This window comes from Emys orbicularis, chromosome 2, assembly GCF_028017835.1.
Source record: "Emys orbicularis isolate rEmyOrb1 chromosome 2, rEmyOrb1.hap1, whole genome shotgun sequence".
Lineage (NCBI taxonomy): Eukaryota > Metazoa > Chordata > Testudines > Emydidae > Emys > Emys orbicularis.
Window position 1 is genome coordinate 258,571,922 of NC_088684.1, and position 26,104 is coordinate 258,598,025.

A 26,104-nucleotide genomic window follows, 5' to 3' on the forward strand; every position below is an offset into this window, starting at 1 on the left:
TGTGATAAATTAAAGATGGGCCTTGTATTAATAAAATTATGCAACTGGGTTACCTGAAGGTTTAAGACAAAGCTATTTTCTCCTGTGCAAATCTTTCTATAATGTTTAAAGAGTGAAATATTTCAGGAACTTTAGCTTCCCAAATGATCATTTTATAATCTGATTTTTGTATATCTTGTAAACTGTAAATCATGTATGCAGTAAATGTTTTCCTCACACAGATATGAATATGTGAAAGGAAAATTTAAATGTTTCCTTCGTTTATGCATTCAACTTTAGTTCTGTGAAATAAACAGTAACAGACTGTGACTTTTTAATAGTTTTGCATTTTTAGAGTACATAACTCACTATTCACATTGAAACCAGTAGGAAAAATAAAGAGTTATTCATTAACTAATACTGACCTGGAGCAATACCAGCTTGTGTTGTGATCAAGTAATATTAGCGGGCAAGGCAACAGTAAATAAGAGGCAACATCCAGTCACCAAAGCAGAAAAAGAAAATGAATATGCCAACAATTTTTGTTTAGCTTGCGTGCATATTTCATTGTGGCCTACCGGATGGCTCCCTGAAACCTTTGATGTTGTGTCCAGTCCTCAAATTATCATATTGCTATCAATCTTATTTCTTATTTCCCTTTCCATAGTACTTCTCTCTTTCAGAACAAGAGAGCTTTTAGAAGTTGCAGAAAGGCCCTTCTCCAAGCAGTGTCAGGAGTACTACAGGGAAGGAGACCTAAAGAGAGAAACCTGCATGCTAAGAAGTTAATTTGGAGTGAGAGTTTTACTAGAGGAACATAGGCCTCTCCTGCTAGAGCCTGATTCAAAGCCACCTGCTGTCAATGAGGGTCTTTTTCACTGACTTCAATGAACTTTGGATCAGAGTCATGGAGAGCAAGTCTACCATGGAAAAGGTGGCACCAGCCAGAAGAGATTTGAAAGGGATAATTGGAGCAGGAAAAGAAACAAGGCCATATTTATTTTTATTGTAGTAACATCCAGAGGCCCCAGTCAAAATCTGGGCCTCATTGTGCTAGCTGCTGTACGACGACAAAGGTAGACAAGGTCTCTGTCTGATTTGAACCAAGCCACAAAAATGAAAGTGACAATAAGAGGGAAGGAAGGAGAGAAGAAAAGGAGGGAACTAGCTTCTGAGTGCTCTGAACGTCATCCCCACATAGAGTGAATTAGAATAGACATGGAACTGACAAAAGGAGGGATAAGTTTAGCGAGATTTGTATCCAGAAGCAATGGTTACATTCTCCTAACCACCAGTGAAATTCACCCAATGCAGAGGGCCTGCAGAAGGTCTATGAGCATTTGTGTCCCATCTGAGCCCTCAAGATAGTGCTTTTATCTGAAGTGCAGATGAAAAAGGCATGTCTGGCTATAGTTACTACCTGTGTATTCAGTATCAGGTTTGGGTCTAACAATACTGAATGTATCATGCCACTATATAAATCAATGGTATGATGTTCATCTAGAATATTGTATTCTGTTCTGGTCACCTTATCACTAAAAAGACATAGCAAAAATAGAGGAGGTTCAGTGAAAAATAATGTAAATCTCTCCATTTGAAGACAGATTGAAAACTCTGGATTGTTCTCCTTAGAGAGAGGATGAATGAGAGAGGTCATGGTAAAGATGCACAAGATAACAAACTTTGAATAGAAGGTATATCAGGATCTTCTGTTTGCACTACCACAATACCAGGACAAGGGGGCATTCAATGAAACAGCAAATTTAAACAGAATACTTTTTCACACAACACCAGTGGAAATCATTGTCACAAGATACGATCAAGGCTGAGATTAGCAGGATTCCAAAAAGATTGGACTTTTATAAAGATAAGAATATCCATATTCCATCATTATAATAGTATGTAAAAAGACGAGCTTTGGGAAGGCTATAAACCAACCTGCGGCCGTCAGGGTAATCCATTGGCGGGCTGCCAGACAGTTTGTTTACATTCGCATGGCCGCGCCCAGCTCCCAGTGGTCACCGTTCCCAGCCATTGGGAGCTGCGAGAAGTGGCAGCCAGCATATCTCTGCAGCCCACGCCGCTTCCCGCAGCTCCCATTGGCCGGGAACGGTGAACCGCAGCCACTGGGAGCTGTGGGCGGCCGTGCAAATGTAAACAAACTGGCAGCCTGCCAGCGGATTACCCTGATGGGGCGCCCACCACTGCTATAAACATTCATGCTTCAGTGCATAGACCAACCTCTAACTAATGGGTTAGGTTGAAACTTCATCTGTGGGCAGATTACTATATAATTGCCTACTGCAGGATTTCTTTCATCATCTTCCAAATCATTTGGTACCGGCCACTGTCAGAGACAGGCTATGGAGCAGATAAACTAATGACTTGATCTGGAAGTGCAATTCCTATACACCACCACTAAGAGGCACATCTTGGTCATAAAGCGGTGATTACACTTCCTCAAGCAGGGGATGTTGATATAATACTCATCAACACTTCCAATTTCTTCCCCTGAACTAAAAATATTATTTCCCTTTTACCTGGACTGAACTTCTTGTTAAATGACTTGGTCTTGTCCAACATCAATGCAGAGCTGGAAAGAGCGCCCAGTAGATTTGGCTCCCAGTCCTGTGCTGTTACCACTAAGCTACACTTTTCCCCAGGAAATGATTACTGTATAAAACGTTTCTACGATCTAGAACGGCGGAAACGACTCATAATGACTAATTTGAAGTTAGCCCCCTTTTGTATTTGTGAATTGTTCACAAACACTAATTTTTTTTATAAATTTTTTTGAAAATTAAATATTTAACAACACATTTTGGCCAAGGGTTGCTCATGAACTGTTCATTGAGTTTATTCAATCAATATTCACAAGTTACCATTTGCTATTAAATGGTCACCTTAGATTAATGTTGTTACTTTTTGTTCCCTGATTGGATGACTAAAATGTATATAAATTGCAGCCTGAACATTCTCATGACTCTTTGTGCGACTACATATTCACATGGTGGTTCGAGACTTCCACAAACATTCCAGGCAACAACTAATCACTTCTCCATGCAAATGAAGCTCACCTAGAGGCACAAGATAGCTGACTGCTGCTTTTGCTGCAAGGGATTGTATGAGCCAGCCAGCAAGAAAGGGGGAGTAGGCAAATAAGGCTACAACAAAGACTTGCTGCAGTGAGGGGAGAGCAGCTTGCTTGGCAAGCTAGAAAGACAACCTTTAGCTGCACTGAAGGGCTACAGCCAAAGGATTGATTTGGGATGTAAGCACAGAGCCAGCAAAGGGAGATCAAGCACAGACAGTGCACGGTAAAGAAGAAAATAAAAAGTTTCCCTATGGAAGAGAAGACCGCAGGGAGGGTGTGCAGTTCAACAGGAGAGAAATGAAATGGCAACTTTTGTGGGCAATATTAGTGAATTTGATGAAAACCAAAAATCATGGGTGATACCGCAAATATTTTGAGCAATGTGTAGCTTGCAATTCTGTTCTAGACAGATGAGTTTCTACCTTGCTAACAGTGATGGGTCCAAAGGCACGTGGACTGCTCCATGACGTATGGACTCCAACTGTGCCCGGAGCTCCCATATATGCAGCAGTTACTGCAGCAATGCAGGGACATTTTTCTCCTACCCCATTGATGACAGCAGAACAATATCAGTGCCCTCAGAGACATCAGGAAGTGGAGAGTCAGTAGCACAGTTCATTGCTGCTCTAAGGAAGTTGGAAGGACATTGTCAGTTCAAACCAACATTAAGCAATATTCTGTGTGACTAATTAATTTGAATTACACAATGACCAGATCTGGAAAAAGTTACTGCTGTATCAACTCTTTCTTTCAAGAAGACTGTTGAGGTAGCTATTGCCATGGAAACTGCAGAGAATAAATGGACACAAATCTGACATCAAGAATTATAACATTCAAAAACCAGTAGGAGAACACTTCAATATCCCTGGACACTCAATAACAGATTTAAAAGTGGCAATTCTTCAACAAAAATCTTCAAAAAGAGACTTCAATGAGAAACTGCAGAACTGGAATTAATTTGCAAACTGGACACTATCAAATTAGGCCTGAATAAAGACTGGGAGTGGATGGATCACTACAAAAACTAATTCCCCCCTGCTGATACTCATACCTTCTTGTTAACTGAAATGGGCCACCTTGATTATTGGTCTCATTAGCACTACAAAAGTGATTTCCACCCCTTCTTGTCAACTGTTGAGTATAGCCCACTTCTGCTTTAATTAAATTGGCTCGTTAGCACTGATCACCCACACACACTTGGTAAGGCAACTCCCATCTTTTCATATGCTGTGTATTTATACCTCTCTACTGTATTTTCCACTCCATGCATCTGATGAAGTGGGCTTTAGCCCACGAAAGCTTATGCCCAAATAAATTTGTTAGTCTCTAAGGCACCACAAGAACTCCTCCTTGTTTTTGCTAATACAGACTAACACGGCTACCACTCTGAAACCTGTCACCATGCAAGGCACTGAATTTGGCCGTATAAAGTGGAAATCCATCAACTTCATGAAAAAACTCGTGCACATACAGCCAGACATCATCTTCCTTTCCAAATGCAAACAGATGGATATCATACCAAAAGGACTGAAGGTAAAAAAATCCATTACAATCAACATACCACACACACTATGGTGAGAGATTGTGCCACACGTTCTCAAAGAAACTGCAGAACCATCTGATCAACATCCTATACAGCAAACGGGAAGATCAAGAATGAGCTCTCAAAACTGGAAACTCTCATAAAAAAACCAACCTTCTACACACACTTCCTCGTGTCTGGACTTTACAAAAACTAGACAAGCCATTTACAGCACATACTTTGCTTCTCTACAGAGGAAAAAGGACACTAAACTATCTAAACTCCTACATGCCACAAGGAGCCCCACAGTGGTTCCCTTAACTCACCCAATAATATTGTTAATCTATCCAGCTATACTCTTAGGGCAGACTCTTCTGCCAGGCTATCTCGGGGCCTCTCCTTCTGCCCCACCACTCCCACAAACATGATACAGTTCTGTGGTGACCTAGAATCCTACTTTCGACATCTCCGACTCAAGAAATATTTCCAACATACCACTGAACAGCACACTAACCCACAGAAACCTTCCTACCAACGATACAAAAAGAAGGATTCTGCGTGGACTCCTCCTGAAGGTCGAAACAACAGACTGGACTTCTACATAGAGTGCTTCCACCGACGTGCACGGGCTGAAATTGTGGAAAAGCAGCATCACTTGCCCCATAACCTCAGCCGTGCAGAACACAACGCCATCCACAGCCTCAGAAACAACTCTGAAATCATAATAAAAAAGGCTGACAAAGGAGGTGCTGTAGTCATCATGAATGGGTCGGAATATGAATGAGAGCCTGCTAGGCAACTCTGACACCACATTCTACAGGCCATTACCCTCTGATCCCACTGAGGGTTACCAAAAGAAACTACACCATCTGCTCAAGAAACTCCCTGAAGAAGCACATGAACAAATCTACACAGACACATCCCTAGAGCCCCAACCAGGGGTATTCTATCTGCTACCCAAGATCCATAAACCTGGGAATCCTGGACGCCCCATCATCTCAGGCATTGGCACCCTGACAGCAGGATTGTCTGGCTATGTAGACTCTCTCCTCAGGCCCTATGCTACCAGCACTCCCAGCTATCTTTGAGACACCACTGACTTCCTGAGGAAACTACAATCCTTTGGTGATCTTCCAGGAAACACCATTCTGGCCACTATGGGTGTAGAAGCTGTCTACACGAACATTCCACACAAAGATGGACTACAAGCCGTCAGGAATAGTATCCCCGATAATGTCATGGCAAACCTGGTGGCTGAACTTTTTGACTTTCTCCTCACCCACAACTATTTCAGATTTGGTGACAATTTATTCCTTCAAGTCAGCGGGACTGCTATGAGTACCTGCATGGCCCCACAGTATGCCAACATTTTTATGGCTGACTTAGAACAACACTTCCTCAGCTCTCGTCCCCTAACGCCTCTACTCTACTTGCGTTACATTGATGACATTTTCATCATCTGGACCCATGGAAAGGAGGACCTTGAGGAATTCCACCAGGATTTCAACAATTTCCACCCCACCAGTCCGCACAAGAGATCCACTTCCTAGACACTAAAGTGCAAATAAGTGATGGGGGATGGGGGGATAGCTCAGTGGTTTGAGCATTGGCCTGCTAAACCCAGGATTGTGAGTTCAATCCTTGAGGGGGCCATTTAGGGAACTGGGGTAAAAATCTGTCTGGGGATTGGTCCTGCTTTGAGCAGGGGGTTGGACTAGAAGATCTCCTGAGGTCCCTTCCAACCCTGATATTCTATGATTCTATGATGGTCACATTAATACCACCTTATACCGGAAACCTACTGACCGCTATACTTACCTACATGCCTCCAGCTTTCATCCAGACCACATCACACGATCCATTGTCTACAGCCAAGCTCTAAGATACAACCGCATTTGCTCCAATCCCTCAGACAGAGACAAACACCTACAGCAGTGGTCCCCAACCTTTTTCGTCTGGCGGGCGCCAGACGACAAGCCACGGAGGACCGTGGCAGCGGACGAGCATCTGTCAAAATGTCGCCGACAAGTGGCGACGCCTACTGACATTGCTGCTTGCCAGCAGCATTTCAGCGGATGCTTGTCTGCCGGCCAGTACGCGGGCGCAATTAGATGCCCCCGCGGGCGCCATGGCGCCCGTGGGCACCGCGTTGGGGACCCCTGACCTACAGGATCTCTCTCAAGCATTCTTAAAACTACAATACCCACCTGGTGGAGTGAAGAAACAGATTGAGAGAGCCCAGAAGTCACCTACTACAGGACAAGCCCAAAAAAGAAAGTAACAGAACGCCACTAGCCATCACCTACAGCCCCCAACTAAAACCTCTCCAGTGCATCATCAAGGATGGAAGTTGGAAATCTATAATACGGAGGGAGATGAGTTCTAGTGACACTGATCAAGACCTAGAACTGCATATGTTAGAAGCTGAAGTCATATATGGCATCTGGCTCACAGCCTTGATCAAGGGAGTTCCTACAAGAATGGAGATTGATGTTGGAGCAGGTGTCTCACTGATTTCTGCATCTGCCTATCACCAGTTATGAAGCCTTATACTGGAGGAAAGTTCATCTTGATGGACAATCAGTCATTTTACCCCTGCATGTGATTGAAGGAAAGTATCCAGCATTATTTGGCAGAACTTAGCTTGAGAAGCAGTTGGACTGAGATTAAGGTGATCACAAAAATACTTCAAACCTTTAAGAAATACTGGACATACACTCCAAAGTTTTTGAAAAAGAACTTGGACAGATGAGCAAAATGTCAGTGAAGATCACTGTTAAGTCTGACAGCCAGCCAAAAGTAGGCAAGTTGTGCCTTATGCTCTGAAGCCTCAGGTGGAAGCTGATTTGGACAATTAGTGAAAATTGGAGTCTTGTCACTGATTTCACACAGTGAATGGGCTACACCCATCAGACCAGTGATCAAGAAGGATGGCTCTGTCCAAATTTGTGGAGATTTCAAAGTGATGCTGAACCTGGTTTTATGTGCGGACCAGTATCCACTACCTCATATTGAAGATTTGTTTGTTATTCTTAATGGAGAGACAAGGTGGGTGAGGCTTTTGAGCTACATAGAGTTCTTCAGGTCAGCTGTGTAGCTCAAAAGCTTTTCTCTTTCACCAACAGATGGTCCAATAAAAGATATTACCTCATCCACCTTTTCTCTTTAATATCCTGGAACCAATATGACTACAACAACACTACGAACAACTTAGTGGAAGATAGTGTTTCAATAAATTGGATGTGCTCAGTGCATACCTACAAATGAAGATTGATCTGGCCTCTCGTAAGTATCTCATAATCAACACACCTCATCCCCAGTCCCAGCCAGCGCCCTCACCCCCCACGCCCCAACCCTCTGCCCCAGCCCTGAGCCCCTCCCATTCCCAGCCCCAGACAGAGCCCTCACTCCTACTCTCACCCTGAGCCCCTCCCACACTCCAAACCCCTCATCTGCAGCCACAACCCACAGCCCTCACCCCTGCACCCCTCCCATCCCCAAACTCCCTCCCAGAGCCTGCACCCCAATCCCCTGCCCTAGCCTAGGGTCTGCACCCCAGACCTCCTCCCTCACCCAAACTCCCTCCCAGAGCCTTGGGCGAGTCGGGGGGGGGGTGGAGTTTGGTGGGGGCAGGTTCTGGGCACCACCAAAATTTCTACAAACCTGCCACCCCTGATCCTGCCCTGCAAACCTGAACTCCCAGCATTCTCGGGACACATGCTGATCCCTAGTGGCCACTGCTGATATCCAGCACCTCCCTCCTCTCTTAACCTGTGAGTCCCTCTCTGGATTGGAACTGGACTGGAACCAAAGACCATCTTGGAAGCAACATTACCAGCCCAAGCAGTCAAAAATCATGAGTTGACCCCCCAAAATCACAGGCTCTACCGCCGCCATTTCATTCTTCAGCGGCAATTTGGCAGCAGGCCCTTCCCTCCGAGAGGGACTGAGGGACCCGCAGCTGAATTGCCGCCGAAGAGCCGGCCATGGGGGAGGGTGCAATTTTATATTCTTGCCTCGGCGCAAAAATACCTAGTTAGGGCTCTGATAGTGGGGCTACTCAAGGAGAACAGGGGTTTAAAAAGCCTGCTTCTAAGCAAGTAGAGGAGCTAGCGAACAGCTAACAGGAGTTTTGCGAGGGAGTTCTCCAGGTGAAGGAGGAGCGACTACGTGACTCTTGGGGTGAGTTTGTTGTCTGTAGTGTGTATGTTTGTGTTGGTAGTGTGTTTGTTGCTTGACTGAAGTACATACTGTGGTCTGTTTGTTTGGAGGACTATGTGGCCTGCTAGGCAAGGCTAAGAGCTTCTTAATGAGGCTTTGATCCCCAAGCCCTTTAGCAACCATTACTATCCACTAGTATCCTTTAGCAACCATTAACCAAGGGGTGGGGCTACTCGGGGAGAATAGGAGTTTAAAAAGCCCGCTCCTAAGCGACCAGAGGAGCTAGCAAACAGGAGCAGCTAACGGGAGTTTTGTGAGCGAGGGGAAGAGGCTAGATACACTTCATTAATATTCTTTTTAAATTTAAGGCAATAATAAATTGCCTAATAAAACCAAACAACATTAAAGAAAGAGCTGCAGGAGTAAAAAGAGAATGCAGGCAGAAGTCTAGCAAAAGAGTGGGGGCTATCCAGCTTATTGCACTGAATGCAGCATGTATGATTACCTGCCTTATGGGCAGGTGGCGTATGTGTGCATTCGGTGCAAGGAGCTCCTGCCCCTCAGAGACTGTGTATGGGCTTTGGAGACGAGTGGCTGAACTGGAGGAGCTAAGGGAGACAGAGAGGTACCTAGATGAGATGTTCAGGAACACTGTAGAATGGTCCCACCCCTGGTCTGACAGACTCTGTGCTGTTGAGGTGGATGAAAGTCTCAGGAAAGGAGAGCATCAAACTGGAGCAGAGGGAAATGATCACATAGTTGGGACTCTCCTTCCAGACTATACCTTCCTGGGGGAGGGAACTTCAGTTATTAGGAAGAGACAGGTAATAGTAATGGGGGATTTGATCATTAGAAACGTAGCTGGGTTTGCGATGACCGGGAGAACCGCCTGGTGACTTGTCTGCCTGGTGCGAAGGTTGCGGATCTCTCAAAACATCTGGACAGACTTATGTGTAGTCCTGGGGAGGAGCCAGTGGTCGTGGTACATGTAGCCATTGATGATATAGGGAAGGATAGGAGAGAGGTCCTGGAGGCCAAATTTAGGCTGCTATGTAAAAGATTGAAGTCCAGGACATCATGGTAGCATTCTCTGAAATGCTTCCAGTTCCATGCGCAGGGCCAGTTCGACAGGCAGAACTGCAGGTGCTCAATGCATGGATGAGATGATGGTGTATGGAAGAGGGGTTTAGATTTACTGTATTAGGAACTGGGGAAACTTTTGGGAAAGGGGGAGCCTATACAGGAAGGATGGGCTCCACCTAAACCAAAATGGAACTGGATCTCTGGCACTTAAAATTAGAAGGTTGTAGAGCAGTTTTTAAACTAGGGACTGGGGAAAGCCAACAGGTGCAGAGGAGCACATAGTTTCCCTTAGGGGAAAATCTATTAATGGAGATTCTCTATGTCCTAGTAAGGAGGAGAGGATGGAAGATGATAAAATATGTGTAGGATCTGATGAGAAACAGTTAAATGAAAAAGAGTCCCATTCAATTACATCATGTAATGGCAGACAAAATATTGTCACTTTTTAGCTAAGTGTTTATATACAAATGCTAGAAGTCTAAATAATAAGATGGGTGAACTACAGTGCCTCATATTAAATGATGATATTGATACAAAAGGTATCACAGAACCTTGGTGGAATGAGGATAATCAATGGGACACAGTAATACTGGGGTACAAAATATATCAGAAGGACAGAACGGGTTGTGCTGGTGGTGGAGTGGCACTATATGTGAAAGAAATCATAGAGTCAAATGAAGTAAAAATCTTAAATGAACCAAACTGTACCATAGAATCTCTATGGATAGTAATTCCATGCTTGAATAATAAGAATATAGCAGTTGGGATATATTACCAAGTACCTGACCAGGATGGCGATAGTGACTGTGAAATGCTCAGGGAGATTAGAGACGCTATAAATATAAAACAATAATGAGGGATTTCAACTATCCCCATAGTGACTGGGTACATGTCACCTCAGGATGGGATGCAGAGTTTCTTGAAACCTTAAATGACTGCTTCCTGGAACCCACAAGAGAAGAGGCAATTCTTGATTTAGTCCTAAGTGGAGCACAGGGTTTGAGCTAAGAGGTGAATATAGCTGAACTGCTTGGTAATAATGACCATAATATAATTAAATTTAACATCCCTGTGGAGGGGGGAAAACAACATAGCAGCCCACTATGGTAGCATTTAATTTCAGAAAGGGGAACTACACAAAAATGAGGACTTTAGTTAAGCAGAAATTAAGATACAGTGTGAAAAGTGAAATCCCTGCAAGCTGCATGGAAGCTTTTTAAAGATTAACAGAATAGAGGCTCAACTTAAATGTATACCCCAAAATTAAAAAAACATTGTAAGAGGAACAAAAAAAATGCCATCGTGGCTAAACCACAAAGTAAAAGAAGCAGTGAGAGGCAAGAAGGCATTCTTTTAAACGTGGAAATTAAATCCTATTGAGGAAAATGGACAGGAGCATAAACTCTGGCAAGTGAAGTGTAAAAATGTAATTAGAAAGGCCAAAAAATAATTTGAAGAACAGCTAGCCAAAGACTCAAAAACTAATAGCAAAAAAAAAAAAAAAAAAAAAAAATTTGGACGATAAGGCCATTGAAGAGAAACTACATGAATTTTTTGCATCGGTCTTCACTGGTGAAGATGTGAGGGAGATTCCCCAACTTGAGCCATTCTTTTTAGGTGACAAATCTGAGGAACTGTCTCAGATTGAGAAAAGACAACCCAGGGAATTATAGACCAGTCATCTTAACTTTGGTACCTGGAAAGATAATGGAGCAAATAATTAAACAATCAATTTGTAAGCACCTAGAAGAAAATAAGGTGATAAGTAACAGTCAACATGGATTCGTCAAAAAGAAATCATGTCAAACCAACCTAATCTTCTTTGATAAGGTAACATGCCTTGTAGTTAGGGGGAAGCAGTAGATGTGGTATACCTCGACTTTAAATCTTTTGATACTGTCTTACATGACCACTTCTTAAACAAACTAGAGAAATATAGCCTAGGCCAGCGGTGGGCAGCCCGTGGGCCACATGTGGCCCATCAGGGTAATCTGCTGGCGGACCACCAGACAGTTTGTTTACATTTGCATGGCTGCCCACACCTCCCAGTGGCCGCGGTTCACTGTTCCCGGCCAATGGGAGCTGTGGGAAGTGGCGCAGGTGCGGCAGGTTGGGGTTGCTTGAGCCCAGAGGAGTTCTTTAATCCCCTTTTAACTAGGGCAAGGAGCAGTTGTGCCACAAGCACTTTATGTGGAAAACTGTCCACTAGAACCTGGTCTGAGATCACGGATTCATTTCCTCTAGGCCACAGAACATCAGTCAGGTGATGATACATAGCTGTATCTATGTTTAATGCGTTGCCACATTTCTTGCTAATTTGTACCACTGTGACGGGTTGGATCACAGAAACCTCCTTGGGAGCTGCCACCCGATGTGCCAAGACTACCCCTGTTCCTGTTTTCCCTGCCAGCTCAGGACTCCAGCACCCTGTCTTGCTGAGCCAGACACTCCAGTCTGCTCCAACACAGACCCAGGGTCTGAATCACTTGTCCCAAAGCTGCAAGTTTACCTGAAAACAGCTCACAGAAGTGTGCTTGTCTTTAGCACTCAGATGCCCAACTCCCAATGGGGTCTAAACCCAAATACATCCGTTTTACCCTGCATAAAGCTTATGCAGGGCAAACTCATAAATTGTTCGCCCTCTATAACACTGATAGAGAGATATGCACAGTTGTTTGCTCTCCCAGGTATTAATATATACTCTGAGTAAATTACTAAATAAAAAGTGATTTTATTAAATACAGACAGTAGGATTTAAGTGATTCCAAGTAGTAACAGACAGAACAAAGTAAGTCACCAAGCAAAATAAAATAAAATGCGCAAATCTATGTCTAATCAAACTAAATACAGATAATCTCACCCTCAGAGATGCTTCAGTAAGTTTTTTCTCAGACTGGACACCTTCCAGGCCTGGGCACAATTCTTTCCCCTGGTACAGCTCTTATTGCAGCTCAGGTGGTAGCTAAATAATAATAAAAATAAATTAATGGAGATATCCTATCTCCTAGAACTGGAAGGGACCTTGAAAGGTCATCGAGTCCAGCCCCCTGCCTTCACTAGCAGGACCAAAGTACTGATTTTGCCCCAGATCCCTAAGTGGCCCCTGCAAGGATTGAACTCACAACCCTGGGTTTAGCGGGCCAATGCTCAAACCACTGAGCTATCCCTCCCCCCTAGGGGTATAGCTAGGGGATTCTTCATGATGGCTCCTCTCTCTCCCCTTTGTTCTGTTCCACCCCTTTATATATCTTTTGCATAAGGCGGGAACCCTTTGTCCCTCTGGGTTTCCACCTGCCCCCTCACTGGAAAAGCACCAGGTTAAAGATGGATTCCAGTTCAGGTAACATGATCACATGTCACTGCAAGACTTCATTGCCCACTTGCCAGCACACACATATACAGGAAGACTCACAGGTAAACACAGCCATCTGCGGATAATGGTCCTTGTTAATGGGAGTCATCAAGATTCCAAACCATCCTTAATGGCCCACACTTTACATAATTACAATAGGCCCTCAGCGTTATATTTTATATTTCTAGTTTTAGATACAAGAGTGGTACATTTATACAAATCGGATGATCATACTCAGTAGATTATAAGCTTTGTAATGATACCTTACAAGAGACCTTTTGCATGAAGCATATCCCAGTTACGTTATATTCACTTATTACCATATTTTTCTAAAACTATCCCAGTTACATTATATTCACTTATTATCATATTTTTATAAAACCATATAGACTGCACAACGTCACAGTACTTAATCTTCGTTTCCTCTTTTTCTGCAAATGTGTCCAGATTTCCAGGCAAGGTGGTGCATCTGAGTACTGTGAATGTAAAGATTTCCTGTCCCCTAGGCAGATGCTGCTGAAAGAACATGCTGAATCATCACTACACCCAGTAACCCTCTTCCCAGGTCCAGGCTTTTAGGCCCCACCTCACCCAATGGAAGGTAGATTTAGGCTCTGCCAACTGCTACCTCCCTGAAGTACTGCTGCTGCTGGAGACTCGTGCTGCTGGGGTTTGTGCTTAGGGTTGCCAACTTTCTATTTGCAGAAAAACAAACACCCTTGCCCCCCCCACCCTGCCCCTTTTCCAAGGCCACACCTCCTGCTCACTCCATCCCCCTCCCTCTGTCGCTCGCTCTCCCCCACCCTTGCTAACTCACTCATTTTCAGCCAGCTGGAGTAGGAGGTTGGGATGCACGGGGGGGGGGGGGGGGAAGGACTCCAGCTGGGGGTGCGGGTTCTGGGGTGGGGCTTGGGTTTGGAGTGCAGGAGGGGACTCTGGGCTGGGGCAGAGAGTTGAGGTGCAGGGAGAGGTGAGGGGTGCGGGCTCCAGGCTGTGCTTACCTCAGGTGGCTTCCAGGAAGCTGCCGGCATCTCCCTCTAGCTCCTAAGCAGAGGCATAACCACGTGGCTTATCGCGCTGCCCGTGCCTGCAGGCACCGCCCCCTCAGCTCCCATTGGCTGCGGTTCCTGGCTTATGGGAGCAGCTGAGCTGGCGCTGGGGGCGGGGGCAGTGCACAGAGCTCCTGTGGCTGTCCCTCCACCTAGGAGCCAGAGGGAGATGCTGGCAGCTTCCCGGAAGTTGCATGGAGCTGGGTAGGGAGCCTGCCTGTGCCGCCAACTGGACTTTTAATGACCCAGTCAGCAGCGCTGACTGGAACCACCAGGGTTCCTTTTCGACCAGGCATTCCAGTCGAAAACTGGACACCTGTCAACCCTGTGGTGGTGAAATCAAGTATAGGCCCTGAGGTGAATCAGAGCCCTAATATTTCCATTTATTTGTTATTAGCATCTCTCTATAGGTCATTAGTGCCTTTTAATTTTAGCAACTACTTCTCCAAAAACTAATCGATCTTCAGAACAGGTTCAGTTTCTCATCCCCCCACTGTATTAATGTGCATTCTGTTACTATAAGCCCCCTCCCTTGGCTTCTATTCTATTGGGGCTGTTTGGGACACTTGACATCCTGTGCACCAGGCATGAGATTGGGAGTGATGGCAGAGGTTCTACTTTCCTACAACTCTCCAATTTCCTTCCACTGTCATCATCAAGCTGCCTCTGGTGCAACTTCTGCTGTCTCTGCCCCTTGCAGAAGAAACAGAAAAACACCTGACCAGGGAGATAGCGATTATACTAGAAAAAGAGGGCCTTAATCAGGGGCCTCCAAAATAACCCAAATTACAATTTCATATATATTACACACAAAAGTTATGCTAAAGGAACATTACAGTTGCAAAGCTGAGCATTGCAAAGTTATGCAAGGCCAGAATAAAGGTTGCTTGTCCGTCCTTATTTTGGGTGCCTTGGGCATATACATTATGATACAATCTTTAATTACATGTATACATACTATTTTTTCCAGCCACTCATAGTCTCTTCCATCCACTGGCTCCCAGTCCCCTGTTCCCTGCCCACCCCCATTTCCCTGCCCAGCCAGTCCCAGGCTCCCCTCCTCTCAGTCCCAGTCACCTTGTCCAGCCCATCCCAGATTCCCATCCACCCCCAGCTTCCAGTCCAAGCTTCTCTTCCCCCACTCCTGTCAGCCTCCAGCCCCTGTCTATCAACTCCCCCACTCCCCCCGCCGCCTTGGCTCCTTGTCCCATTCTATTCCCTGGCCCCTCCCCAGGGCGTGAGTCATGCAGGAATGCTCCAGAACACCATTCCAGCACTGCCAGAAGGAGCATTTCTTTACGACCGGCACTATCGCTTATGAATGAGAGTTCTTGAAGTACCAGAAATGCACTGCCCCTCCATGATCTGGCTCTTCTCTCCTCTGCATTTGTCAGGTGGCTTGCTCCTCCTGGCTTCCTGGGACAGGAGAGAGAACACTGAGAGCACAGGACTTAAAGGCTCCCTGTTCTCAGTTCTGGTGCCCAGTGCCACCACGGGCTGCAGTAGCCAGGAACAGCAATTTCAGGGAAAGGCCTGCTTGGTGCCTGTAGCCCCAGAATAGAGCATGCTTACTGTAGGCAGAATCTTCTTGAAGCTTTGCAGTTAAATACTTCCAAGTCTCTACTGAGCATGTGTGAACTGAGATTTTTCAAAGACTTATAATTTGGTCAAATCTGGATGAATTTGGTCAAATGTGGGATCAACAAAAAGGCACACCCCTGATCCAAAGGCCATCCCCCTGACACATTTCAAGTCCCTTCTCCAAAGCCTGAAGGCACTTGAGCTTTTCAAAGAGTAGGTCACAGGAATTTTTTTAATATGACTAAACAATATATTTACCTAACCTTGTTCTAAGAAATGGCTGAACCCTTTTGATGGAAACTTTCAAACAAACAAGCTAATAACAGACACCCAGCACAGAACTTTTCAAACCAAATGATTAAAGTATGGCAAAATTAAAAGCAAGTGAAAATAGGGTCTTATAATGGAAAGTGTCAGGCAACCTCAGTAATAGCTTGTAACCCCACCTGTACCTATTATATATATATTTTTAAAGGGAGCAAGTGTTTAGAAAAGTGAGCCACTCTTCTAAAAAGTGAGGTCGGTGACTATGGCATTGCTTTAACTCTCCTAATGGAATTTTTTGTTTGGGAATTGCCTCTAATTTTCAAAAATAGGAAAATAAACTTTCTTTCTTTCTTCATAACTTTACCTTAGAGTGAAAATTCTTAATCAAAATGTATTTAGCTGAAAAACTCAGCTAGCCAAGGACAGGTCATATCCCTTGGTCACTGTTCAAAGACAAAGCTCAAAGGAAGGGAATGTACACCTTTTAGAACTCTGTAGCCTCTCACCCAAAGAGTTTGAATTGCAAGCACCTGCTCCTAGATCCCAATAATGTAAAACTACCTTTAGCCTGACCTATATAGGGCCTACCATCTTTTCATAACATTAAAGCACCCCAACTCCTGAAGATTCCTCAGGAAATGCCACTTTGTTGGAGCTCTATGGTTTTTCTGTGGGGCAGTGATCTAGCTGCCCTCTAGAACATAAGGTTGGCCATACTGGGTCAGACCAAAGGTCCATCTAGCCCAGTATCCTGTCTTCCAACAGTGGCCAATACCAGGTGCCCCAGAGGGAATGAACAGATCTGGTAATCATCAAGTGATCCATCCTCTGTTCCCCATTCCCAGGCTCTGGCAAACAGTCTAGGGACACCATCCCTGCCCATCCTGACTAATAGCCAGGATGGCTATTAGAGCTATCCCTTGAAACCCCACCAAATTTCTAGCTGGAGATCTGATTTTGTCCCTGCGGGTTCCCTCCATGGCTGCTACTAATGTAGTCATCAGCCTCCTGGCTCCTGTGAGAGCACGGGCAATGGAGCCACGGAAGGGCCAGTTGTCAATTAAGACAGCTCTTGCTTCTTTTCTATGGATCCGCAAGGTTGGGAATCCTCAGTCCCTACTAACTCCAAGGTCATATCAACTTTGAGTTTCATATTCTCTAAAAAGTGCAGTACTAAAGGTTTTTCTCTTAAGTTACTGACACACATTTACAGACTCATCTCTGCTTCCTCTTCCTCCCTCTCCTGGTCTTTTTTTACTGTATTCTCACTGGAATGCTGATTGGCTTAGTAACCCAGAAAACTACCCTTGTGTGACAACCATGTTCCCAGAAATCCACAATGAACTGCAAACACTAAGTTTGTCATTGACATTTCTGTAGAAGAACGCACTCTTTCAACCCTAGAGAAATTAGCTTACGTACGCAATGTTCTTACAATAAATTTATTTCAAAATGTCACATGGGACAGGATAGTTCCTTATTTAGAGCCCAGAACTTCCCTATATTCACCAACTCTTCAAAACTAAGGAGTACCTGCTAATCTGGCTCATTAGAGAAGGATTTTCTTATGAGGCACTGATTATAGCTCATTGTTATTTTTGGTGAAGGGAAGAAGGGAATGACATATTTGCAATGGCTGTCTACCTGCTCCTGATTTTTCTTTCCCTCGTCACTACAACAATTCAACTGCCAGGTAAGTTCCTGTCCTGACTTTTTTTGAAGTGAGGATATAAAAGTGCTTCTTTTTGCGTCCTTTCCTTAGTTACTTTAACTTTCTCTTTGGGGCAGAGTGAGATTATTTATATATGCTCTATTATTAGCCCTAATTTAAAACCGCTTCAATCAGTTTTGGTGGCATCTGGAGTCCTCAGATTTCCTTCATGGCATATAATCAGGGTTTAGACCAAGATATGGCTCAGAAACTGTGCTGGTGAATTTGGTCAAAGGCTGGGGGGGCAGGGGGGAGGGTAATGTATCACCCAGGGAAGCTTGGCTTTGTGATAGATGGTCCCTTACACCAAAAATCAAAACAATATTCAGATTACTGCCGGTCCCAAAGGACCAGTCACTTACCCCAGGTCAATTGTTCCTTAGATTTACACCAAAGCCAACACTTGCAGCCAGTCCTATAATAACCTAACTAAAGAATCATTAACTAGGAGAAGGAAATAAGAGAGTTATTTACAAGGTTAAAGCAAGTAACATATACCCAAATGAGATAGGGTCTTAAGTTTCAAAAGGTAATAGAAGCTTCTATAATAATCAAGCGCTATATGTCCTATAGGGCTAACCCAGGATAAACACTGGGGATCTCTTGCTTGCCCTTGAGAGTCCATGCAGCATAGAGACACAATTTCTCCATATCAGGGATTTTTATTCTCGTTCCTCTCTGAGCTGCCAATTCAGCTGATGGGAGGAATTCACTATCACTTTTCCTTTTCATGAGGTGCTGGGGCGGGGGAGAGGGACAACAGGAGAGCAATCAACAAAGTCTTTTGTTCTCTGACATTCCACAATAGTTTGTCTGGTTTTGATGGGCGTTCTCTGATAGGCAGGACATAACACCTTTTTTGTTGTAGGCCAGCATTAATTTCACACTAATTAATGTCTCTCTCTCCTGTCTGGTGACTGACACAGCTATAAAGGCTTGCAATGCAAATGCACAAATATGACTTCACAATATGGGATACAGATATACTAAGTGAGATCAATGCATGCAGCATCTTACAAGCACTGAATAAAATCTAAACAGTACATTTTTCTAATACTAAATTTATTTTAATAATACACACAAGGGAGGCAGCATAATTCCAGCTATGTATTTGTCAGTATCAAAGTGAGGCCTGGGGACCTTGGCATAACCTGGCACCTGCTTTGCCAGCATCACAACAGCATCTTTCACTGCAGGGGGCTCAAATGTCCAATAAGTGACCAGCTTACCTCCTATTACAGCCTTCGCCATATATTTTTTTTCTCATTTTGTTTTACAGGTAGTAGAATATTTTTAATACACAATGAAGACCATAAGCTCTGTGTAAAAGCTCAAAAATCGAACTCAGTCAGAATTGCCACTTGCAACCAGGACGATGAGTCACAAAAATTCAGGTGGGTCTCTGACCACCAGATTCTGAGTATGGCATTGAAGTCATGCTTGGGAGTGCCTTCAATGAAAGACCAGGCTGTGATCACACTGTATCCTTGTAACAAGACAAGTAAACTCCAGCAGTGGGAATGCAGAAATGAGACCCTTCTCGCAATCCAAGGGGAAGATTTATTTTTCAGCTCTGCCCACGGAGAGGGAAGGGAAGTCATGCTGTCCAAAGGATCGGGCTCGTGGAATAGGTGGAAGATCTATGGAACTACAAAAAATTTGTGTTCTCAGGGCTATGAAGGTAAAGTTTTGAAAATTAATCTCTTTATTCTGAACTAATTTACTTGCGTAGCTATTAGAGAATTTTGTTTCCAATGCACCTCACCTTACCATCATTCCATGCACAGAACTACGGTTGGCTCAATAGCAGAGCTGACTACAGGTAGAGAGCAGAATTGGACCTTTCAAGAACTGACCTTGGCAATTTGTGGTTCACTTGGCAAAGGCAATTCCAAGTGCCAAATGAAGTACATTAATGATAGACCCCTACATTGTGTCAATCAGTATATCGGGAATGATGATTCTACTAGTACAACAATGAAAACAAAAGATCTGTGTATATATTGGTATCAATCTGGCCATTTGTGGAAGAAATGTGGAATTACATTGTATTTAATGTCCTAGGGTTGATTTAACTGTTGCTCATGGAATATTACATTCTAGTAACTGGATGTGAGACCCAGCTCTTCCTCAGTTCAATTGAATGCATTAGGCATGGTGGTCCAGCAGCATATGAAAAGGTGTTTCAGTTTATGATCCCTATTCACTCACTATGTATGCATTTATATGGGGGAAATAAATTTAAAGGTGAAGTGAAATAATGTTTGTCAAAATAATTAAAAGAAAACCACTTAAATCCTAAGGGCCTGAAGTTTACTGTACAAAGAAACATATTTTGAAATGGATTCAGTAAAAAATAAGTGTGTTTTTTTCTGCTTATCCCAGAAGTCTTAGCTTTGGAGAGGCAATTTTCACCTACTACAGTTGGTGTGACAGTCTGCTATAAACAGCGAGAGAGTGCCTGAGCATGTTCTTGGCTGCTCCAGCTGTTTCTTCTGCTCCCATGCTTTCATGGGCTGGGAGTTAAAGTTCAGAGTTCATGTTATTAATTTAACAGTAAAAATCATTTCACTAACGTTGTAATTACCAACGAGCAAACATTAGAAGTCAGGTGATTCGGAATGAGGTTGCACCTAAACTAAGCTCAAAACTTTGGAAACACTTCCCCTTTAGCAACCGCATGAGAACAAGTGGAAATAATGACAAGAATTATCTGTATTGAACAGCTAGATTGTAACTAGAGGAGTAAGGGGGAATAAAAAACACCCCTATCGTGTCCCTCCTTTGGCGACCCAGGTCTTGGCTCCAGTCACAATGGAATGAAAGGGGACTGCCTGCCTGTTTATTCCCCTCCCACAGCAAGAGGGCAAGGGGAAGGGTGTGTAAGCAGGAATTGACAGAGCTTTGGCTCCTCCCCACAACTGACCAACAGCCATTGCTGCTGAGCTGAGAGAGGGGTTGTCATAATTTGCTGCTGGTAGAAGCCAGACACAACTAGGCCAGGTCTACACTAACCCCCCCACTTCGGACTAAGGTACGCAAATTCAGCTACGTTAATAACGTAGCTGAATTCGAAGTACCTTAGTCCGAAGTTACCGCGGTCCAGACGCGGCAGGAAGGCTCCCCCGTCGATGCTGCGTACTCCGCTCGCCGAGCTGGAGTACCAGCGTTGAAGGCGAGCACTTCCGGGATCGATCCGGGGCACTTCCGGGATCGATCCGGGATCGATTTATCGCGTCTTAACCAGACGCGATAAATCGAACTCAGAAAGCCGATTGCTTACATCCGGACCCGGATGTAAGTGAAGACGTACCCCTAGAGCAAAAGGGAAGCAGTCAGTGAAGTAACTATTCCAAATGTAAGATTTAGCTACAGATCTCTAGGGCTCTATCAAATATTCCTTGACTAAAAGAAAAAAAATCCTCACATAATTCAAAGCAGGTATTAAATATATAACAGGTCTGAACATTTTTGAAAATCTGGCCTAGACAGAGTTACAAAGAAATATGGTAGGTTGAAATGACTATGAAGGCCAGGCTAAGGTTGTTTGGATGAGCTTAACTCTGCATATCTCTACTTTCTAAATAACTCTTTAAAATGTAACCTTCACTCAGAATTTCCTGGCTCTCTCAGCTTTGATTATGACAATGGTCTTAATGTAAGGATTTTTACTATGAAATTAATTATATGTAATGTCAGCATCAACTCCTGCTTAACTAAGTTATTTGCATGGCATGTGGTTTATGATCAAACATTTTTGTGGACACTGGTACCCAATTATTGCTATCTCTATCCATTTGTCTCCTTAGATATGTTTACACTGCTAGGAAATGCCTTTGGGGCACCCTGTGTATTCCCTTTCAAGTTCAATAGTACGTGGTACGCTGAATGTACAAAGGATAGAAAGGCTGGTAATGAACAGGGCTTCCCCTGGTGTGCAACATCTACAGACTTCGATGAAGACTCTCTGTTTGGATATTGTCCACTGAAAGGTAAGTTCTTCACATTTAAAACAAGGGCCCTGATTTAGGCAAGCAGTTTAAGCACATGCTTAACCCCCTATCACTTGCAGTCCCTGCCCAGGAGGCTCAGAGACTCTCTGTGTGGTATTTGGGGAGGCAGTGGCCCCTTTTGCTGGACTTCCAAAGGCTGGTGATGTGGGAGGGGAGAGCAGCCAGGCATTCCCAGAAGCCAGTGGGAGGAACTAGAGGACACGCGTGTTAAGGGGGAAGCCAGGGCCTGGGGTTAGCTGTGGGGGTGAGGTGGAGATCAGCACACTAGGCAAGGGGGAAACATGGGGAATCAGGATAGCACACTGGGGGATGGGGCAGCAAACGGGGTCAGGGATAAATGAGATAATGGGTGGGGCAACAAATGTAGGAGCAAGGGCACATAGTGGCAGCAACTGCCTACCTCAGAAGGCTGGTAATTCCAGGGGCCTTACCCCCAACTTGGACGTTTCTAGCCAGGCATAGAATTTTCTAGTGGGATGTGAGGCAGCATCAGCATCTTTATCCCCTTTGCTGGCCTAAGGGGTGGGGAGCTGGTTCTCAGTTGGTTGAGAGCAGCTATTCACATCTGTGAGGCAAGGGTGGGAGTTCTTCCTGCTGCACAGGCTGAAAGATCAAACTTTCCATCGGGGTGTGTAACATCTCGGATTAGCTTCCGTTTCCCAGTATGCAGAGGAAAAGCCACCAATCAGATGGAGATTTCGTCACAGACCAGTAGAAGGGGTCTGAAAACCTAGTCTACAGGGAAATCCCATAATGTTGGAAACTTGGCAGGTCTTAGGAGAGGTTCCATGGAGTGAGGGAATGGATGTGCAGGATGACAGGTTATATATATATATATTTGGGTAGGTGTTGAAAAGAAAGTACTGAATGAATGGAGGGTGTGTAAGTGGTGCAATCAGTGTGTGCAAAGCAATCTAAATATATGCAAATTGCTACTTTATGTTAACTAGAATATACTGGGGGCATGGTTTCAAATCTTGGCAGGTATGATTGATTATATTTTCAATTAACAAATACTGTGCCATTCATCTCTTTACAGACAACATTGACAAAGACTTTTGGATTACAAACCCTTTCACAGGCACCCACTACCAGATAAACTCCAACTCAGCCCTAACGTGGCACCAAGCAAGAAAAAGCTGCCAGCAACAGAATGCGGAATTATTAAGTATTACAGAGCTACATGAGCAAACTTATCTGACAGGTAAAGCTAAATAACAAGTCGATCTCTGGAGCTTACACATTATATATACACCTGACTCAGGGCCATTTTTAGGAAGATGGGAGGGAACAAAGTGTAATTTTTCCAACAAAATGTATATTAATATGCTCCAAAAATGTATTTCCCCCTTACCAATAACAAGGTGTTGCAGTATCTCTGCATGATGGATGACTCTACATACCTGATTTTGTCCAAGACATGTAGTTTTCAAACTATTAGTTTTAATTAAAGCTTTGTACAGTCACTACAAAACCAATTCTGTTTAATAAATTGTCATTTTATTTCTTTTTGTTACTTAGCGCTAACTGGCAGAGGGAATTCTGAACTCTGGATTGGACTTAACAGGTTGAATTCCAATGGTGGATGGCAATGGATTGGTGGCAGTCCATTCAGATATTTAAACTGGGCTCCAGGTAGGTGCACATCTGTTTAATGGTGGTCTGTTTATGGGCAAAATTCTGCTCTTATATATGCATGGTGGACAGCTTTCAGTGGACAAGCTCCTATATTCTGCTCTCTCCACATTCACAGAATTCCCATTGATGTCAATGGGACTATTAAAAAAAAGTAGAATACTGGAGTGCTTGTGAGAGGAATTTGTCCTTACTTTGTAGTGCAAAATGAAAGAGAAGTTTCCCAAACCAGGAAAGCATTTAAAGTCTAAAGACATTTGCATCATCTTCACACACCTGATTTTCCAGTAGCGATTTTCTTACATACTATTCAATTCAGATGGAAAACTCATTAAAAACATTGAAATACTTTCTGTTTAGAAAGATTACATACCATGCATTGTAGATTTTCATTTTTTCTCATTTTTAAAAATTATAACATTTGCACGAAGGTCTTCATAGGCCCCTGCTACATTTTTTCCCAGCTAGATTTATAATCCTGTATCTGTGACATCATAATCATTTTCGTAAAGCATGTAAACTACTAACGAATCAAACATCCATTTATTGTAAAGTCCATAAGTAAATGACAAACAAGGTAAAACACCACCACCAAATATCATAACCATAATGCTGTTACCACATCTGTTTTGAAACATCACTGATCTTTTTCACTCATCTTCCCCCCAAAATAACAACCTCAAAAATTAGTTGTTATAGGAAATAACGTATGAAATGGTTGAAAACACCTTTATTTTTACTATGTGATTGTCCATATATTAAAATACATTCATCTGTCAACACATGAATGTATAATTCATAGTATGATTAGGAGTATGTATAAGAACTGATAGGAATACTGTATGACAGTAAGCCCACCCTTCCCAGAGCCCCAGCCTTGTGGGCCCTCTGGTTTACCATTTACCTCTTCAGGGATGATATTTGATGCAAACTGACCCAGGGTTTCCAAAACAATTAGCTGTTACTTTAGGCAACTCAAAAGAAATACAGAATCATGCAAAATAAGATGCACTTAAATGCCATTTCCTCCCTCAGTTTCCTCACCACTCTTGAGCGTTCTTTGGGATTTGGGTCACTGTTTTCTAAGGAGTCCCTAAGTGTTTTTAAAGGGCTGTCTCAAGACTTCAGTCTTTGTTCCCCTTCTGGGGAAATCCCACTGCTCCAAACCCTTCTCCCTGTAGACCTCTTGGAATAACTGGATTATGCCAGGTCAGGTACCTCTGTTAGCATACCCACTGGCCTGCCAGAACAGAGTCACTAAAATGTTAGTGTCTTCTTTTGTTTATTCTGTAGCTTCTTCCAGACAGGGTGTGTGATAAATGACACAGTCCTTGCCAGCCCCTGGCTGGTTTGCTACACATTGCAGGTTAGCATTATACATATGGCTCATAAAATCAATCAGAATTCACAAGTTCTACATAAATAGATCCCCCAAATCAGGGTTGCCATTTCTCAGATATTTATCTTTTGCCTTAGGCTCTAGTATATTTCCTCAGAATGTCTTCTCCCATTTATGGCCAAAGTGGGATAAGGTTCATAAACTATAGATGCTCAGTAAATACTGAGGTTGAAAAATTTCAAATCAACGTATTGCCTCTGACTTGTGGAAATATATATTTTGGTTTATCTTTTATATTATCAAAATTAATCCAACTTTCTTCACAAATACAATATTACTGAGTTTCCTCCTGAACACTGTTTCCCTGGGATTCTAAAGGTTAGAGAGAGCATGTGTGATGAACACCATGATTGACACATTGGAATTGAATCAGGGACCTCCAGAGCTAAAAGCATGGGTTGCTGCAGCTTGAGCTAAAGCTTGCTAGGTAGGGTTGTAACAGACTCATATTCCATGGAGATGGGGCTCAAAGGGAGACTGTAACACACACTCGCCAGTGGGTTAAATGTGGAACTATATATGAATATCCAATTGTAGTCCAGACTATTTGGACTAATGGACAATAACTTTATAGCATCAGTGTTGTTGGTCAGCTAAGTAATTGTCTCCTAATCTTCTGTCCTTAAAGTGATGATTATTAGCAAATAATATGTCAATGAATTTGTAAGTGCAAGAAGACCCCCAACAGATTGTTCCTTTGGTTGGTGAGATGAAGATGTACAGTGTTAATATAGAGATTCTCTGCTTTTTGTGTTTGTTTCTCAAAGGAAGTCCCTCTCTTGAGTCTGAAAAAATCTGTGGACTGCTACAGTCTGGGAATGGTAAATGGGAAAACCAGCAGTGTGATCAGAAACTTGGATACATCTGTAAAAAAGGAAATTCCTCTTTGGATTCCTTTATTATTCCCTCAGGTAGGCTGGTCAATACAAATAAAAGCTATTTATTCAAACTCTATAGAATGTCCTGCAATGAGCAAAAGATAAAAAGGAATGCATCTTTATACAGTGCACATAACCTTCTGTCTCGATTGTCAAAACCAAATTGTTAGGCCTGTTGGTCAGTTGTAAACACATGTGGAAGAATTCCATGATGTCAGTTCTCTATAGGTGTCTAAATGTTGCTTCACTAAGGCCACTTTGAAAAAGTTCCAGGAACACAAGGCCCTCAGAGGGCAAAGGATCCTGCCCTGGGGGAAACTAATCAGGACCTGAGTCCCTTGCATGTATGCTGAAGTCTGCAGAATGTATTAGAGGGACCA

General features: G+C 43.5%; 1 protein-coding gene across 1 annotated transcript in view; it reads left to right on the plus strand.

Moving 5' to 3' along the window:
• The first annotated feature begins 17,720 nt into the window (after positions 1-17,720).
• The window catches only part of LOC135873633 (macrophage mannose receptor 1-like), a 54,157-nt gene continuing 45,773 nt past the window's right edge, over positions 17,721-26,104 (plus strand). Inside the window, exons 1-6 of the mRNA XM_065398275.1 lie at positions 17,721-17,781; positions 19,079-19,480; positions 21,609-21,791; positions 22,852-23,016; positions 23,334-23,447; positions 25,614-25,757. Coding sequence (XP_065254347.1) covers positions 17,721-17,781; positions 19,079-19,480; positions 21,609-21,791; positions 22,852-23,016; positions 23,334-23,447; positions 25,614-25,757 — 1,069 coding nt within the window. The remainder of the gene's footprint in view (positions 17,782-19,078; positions 19,481-21,608; positions 21,792-22,851; positions 23,017-23,333; positions 23,448-25,613; positions 25,758-26,104) is intronic.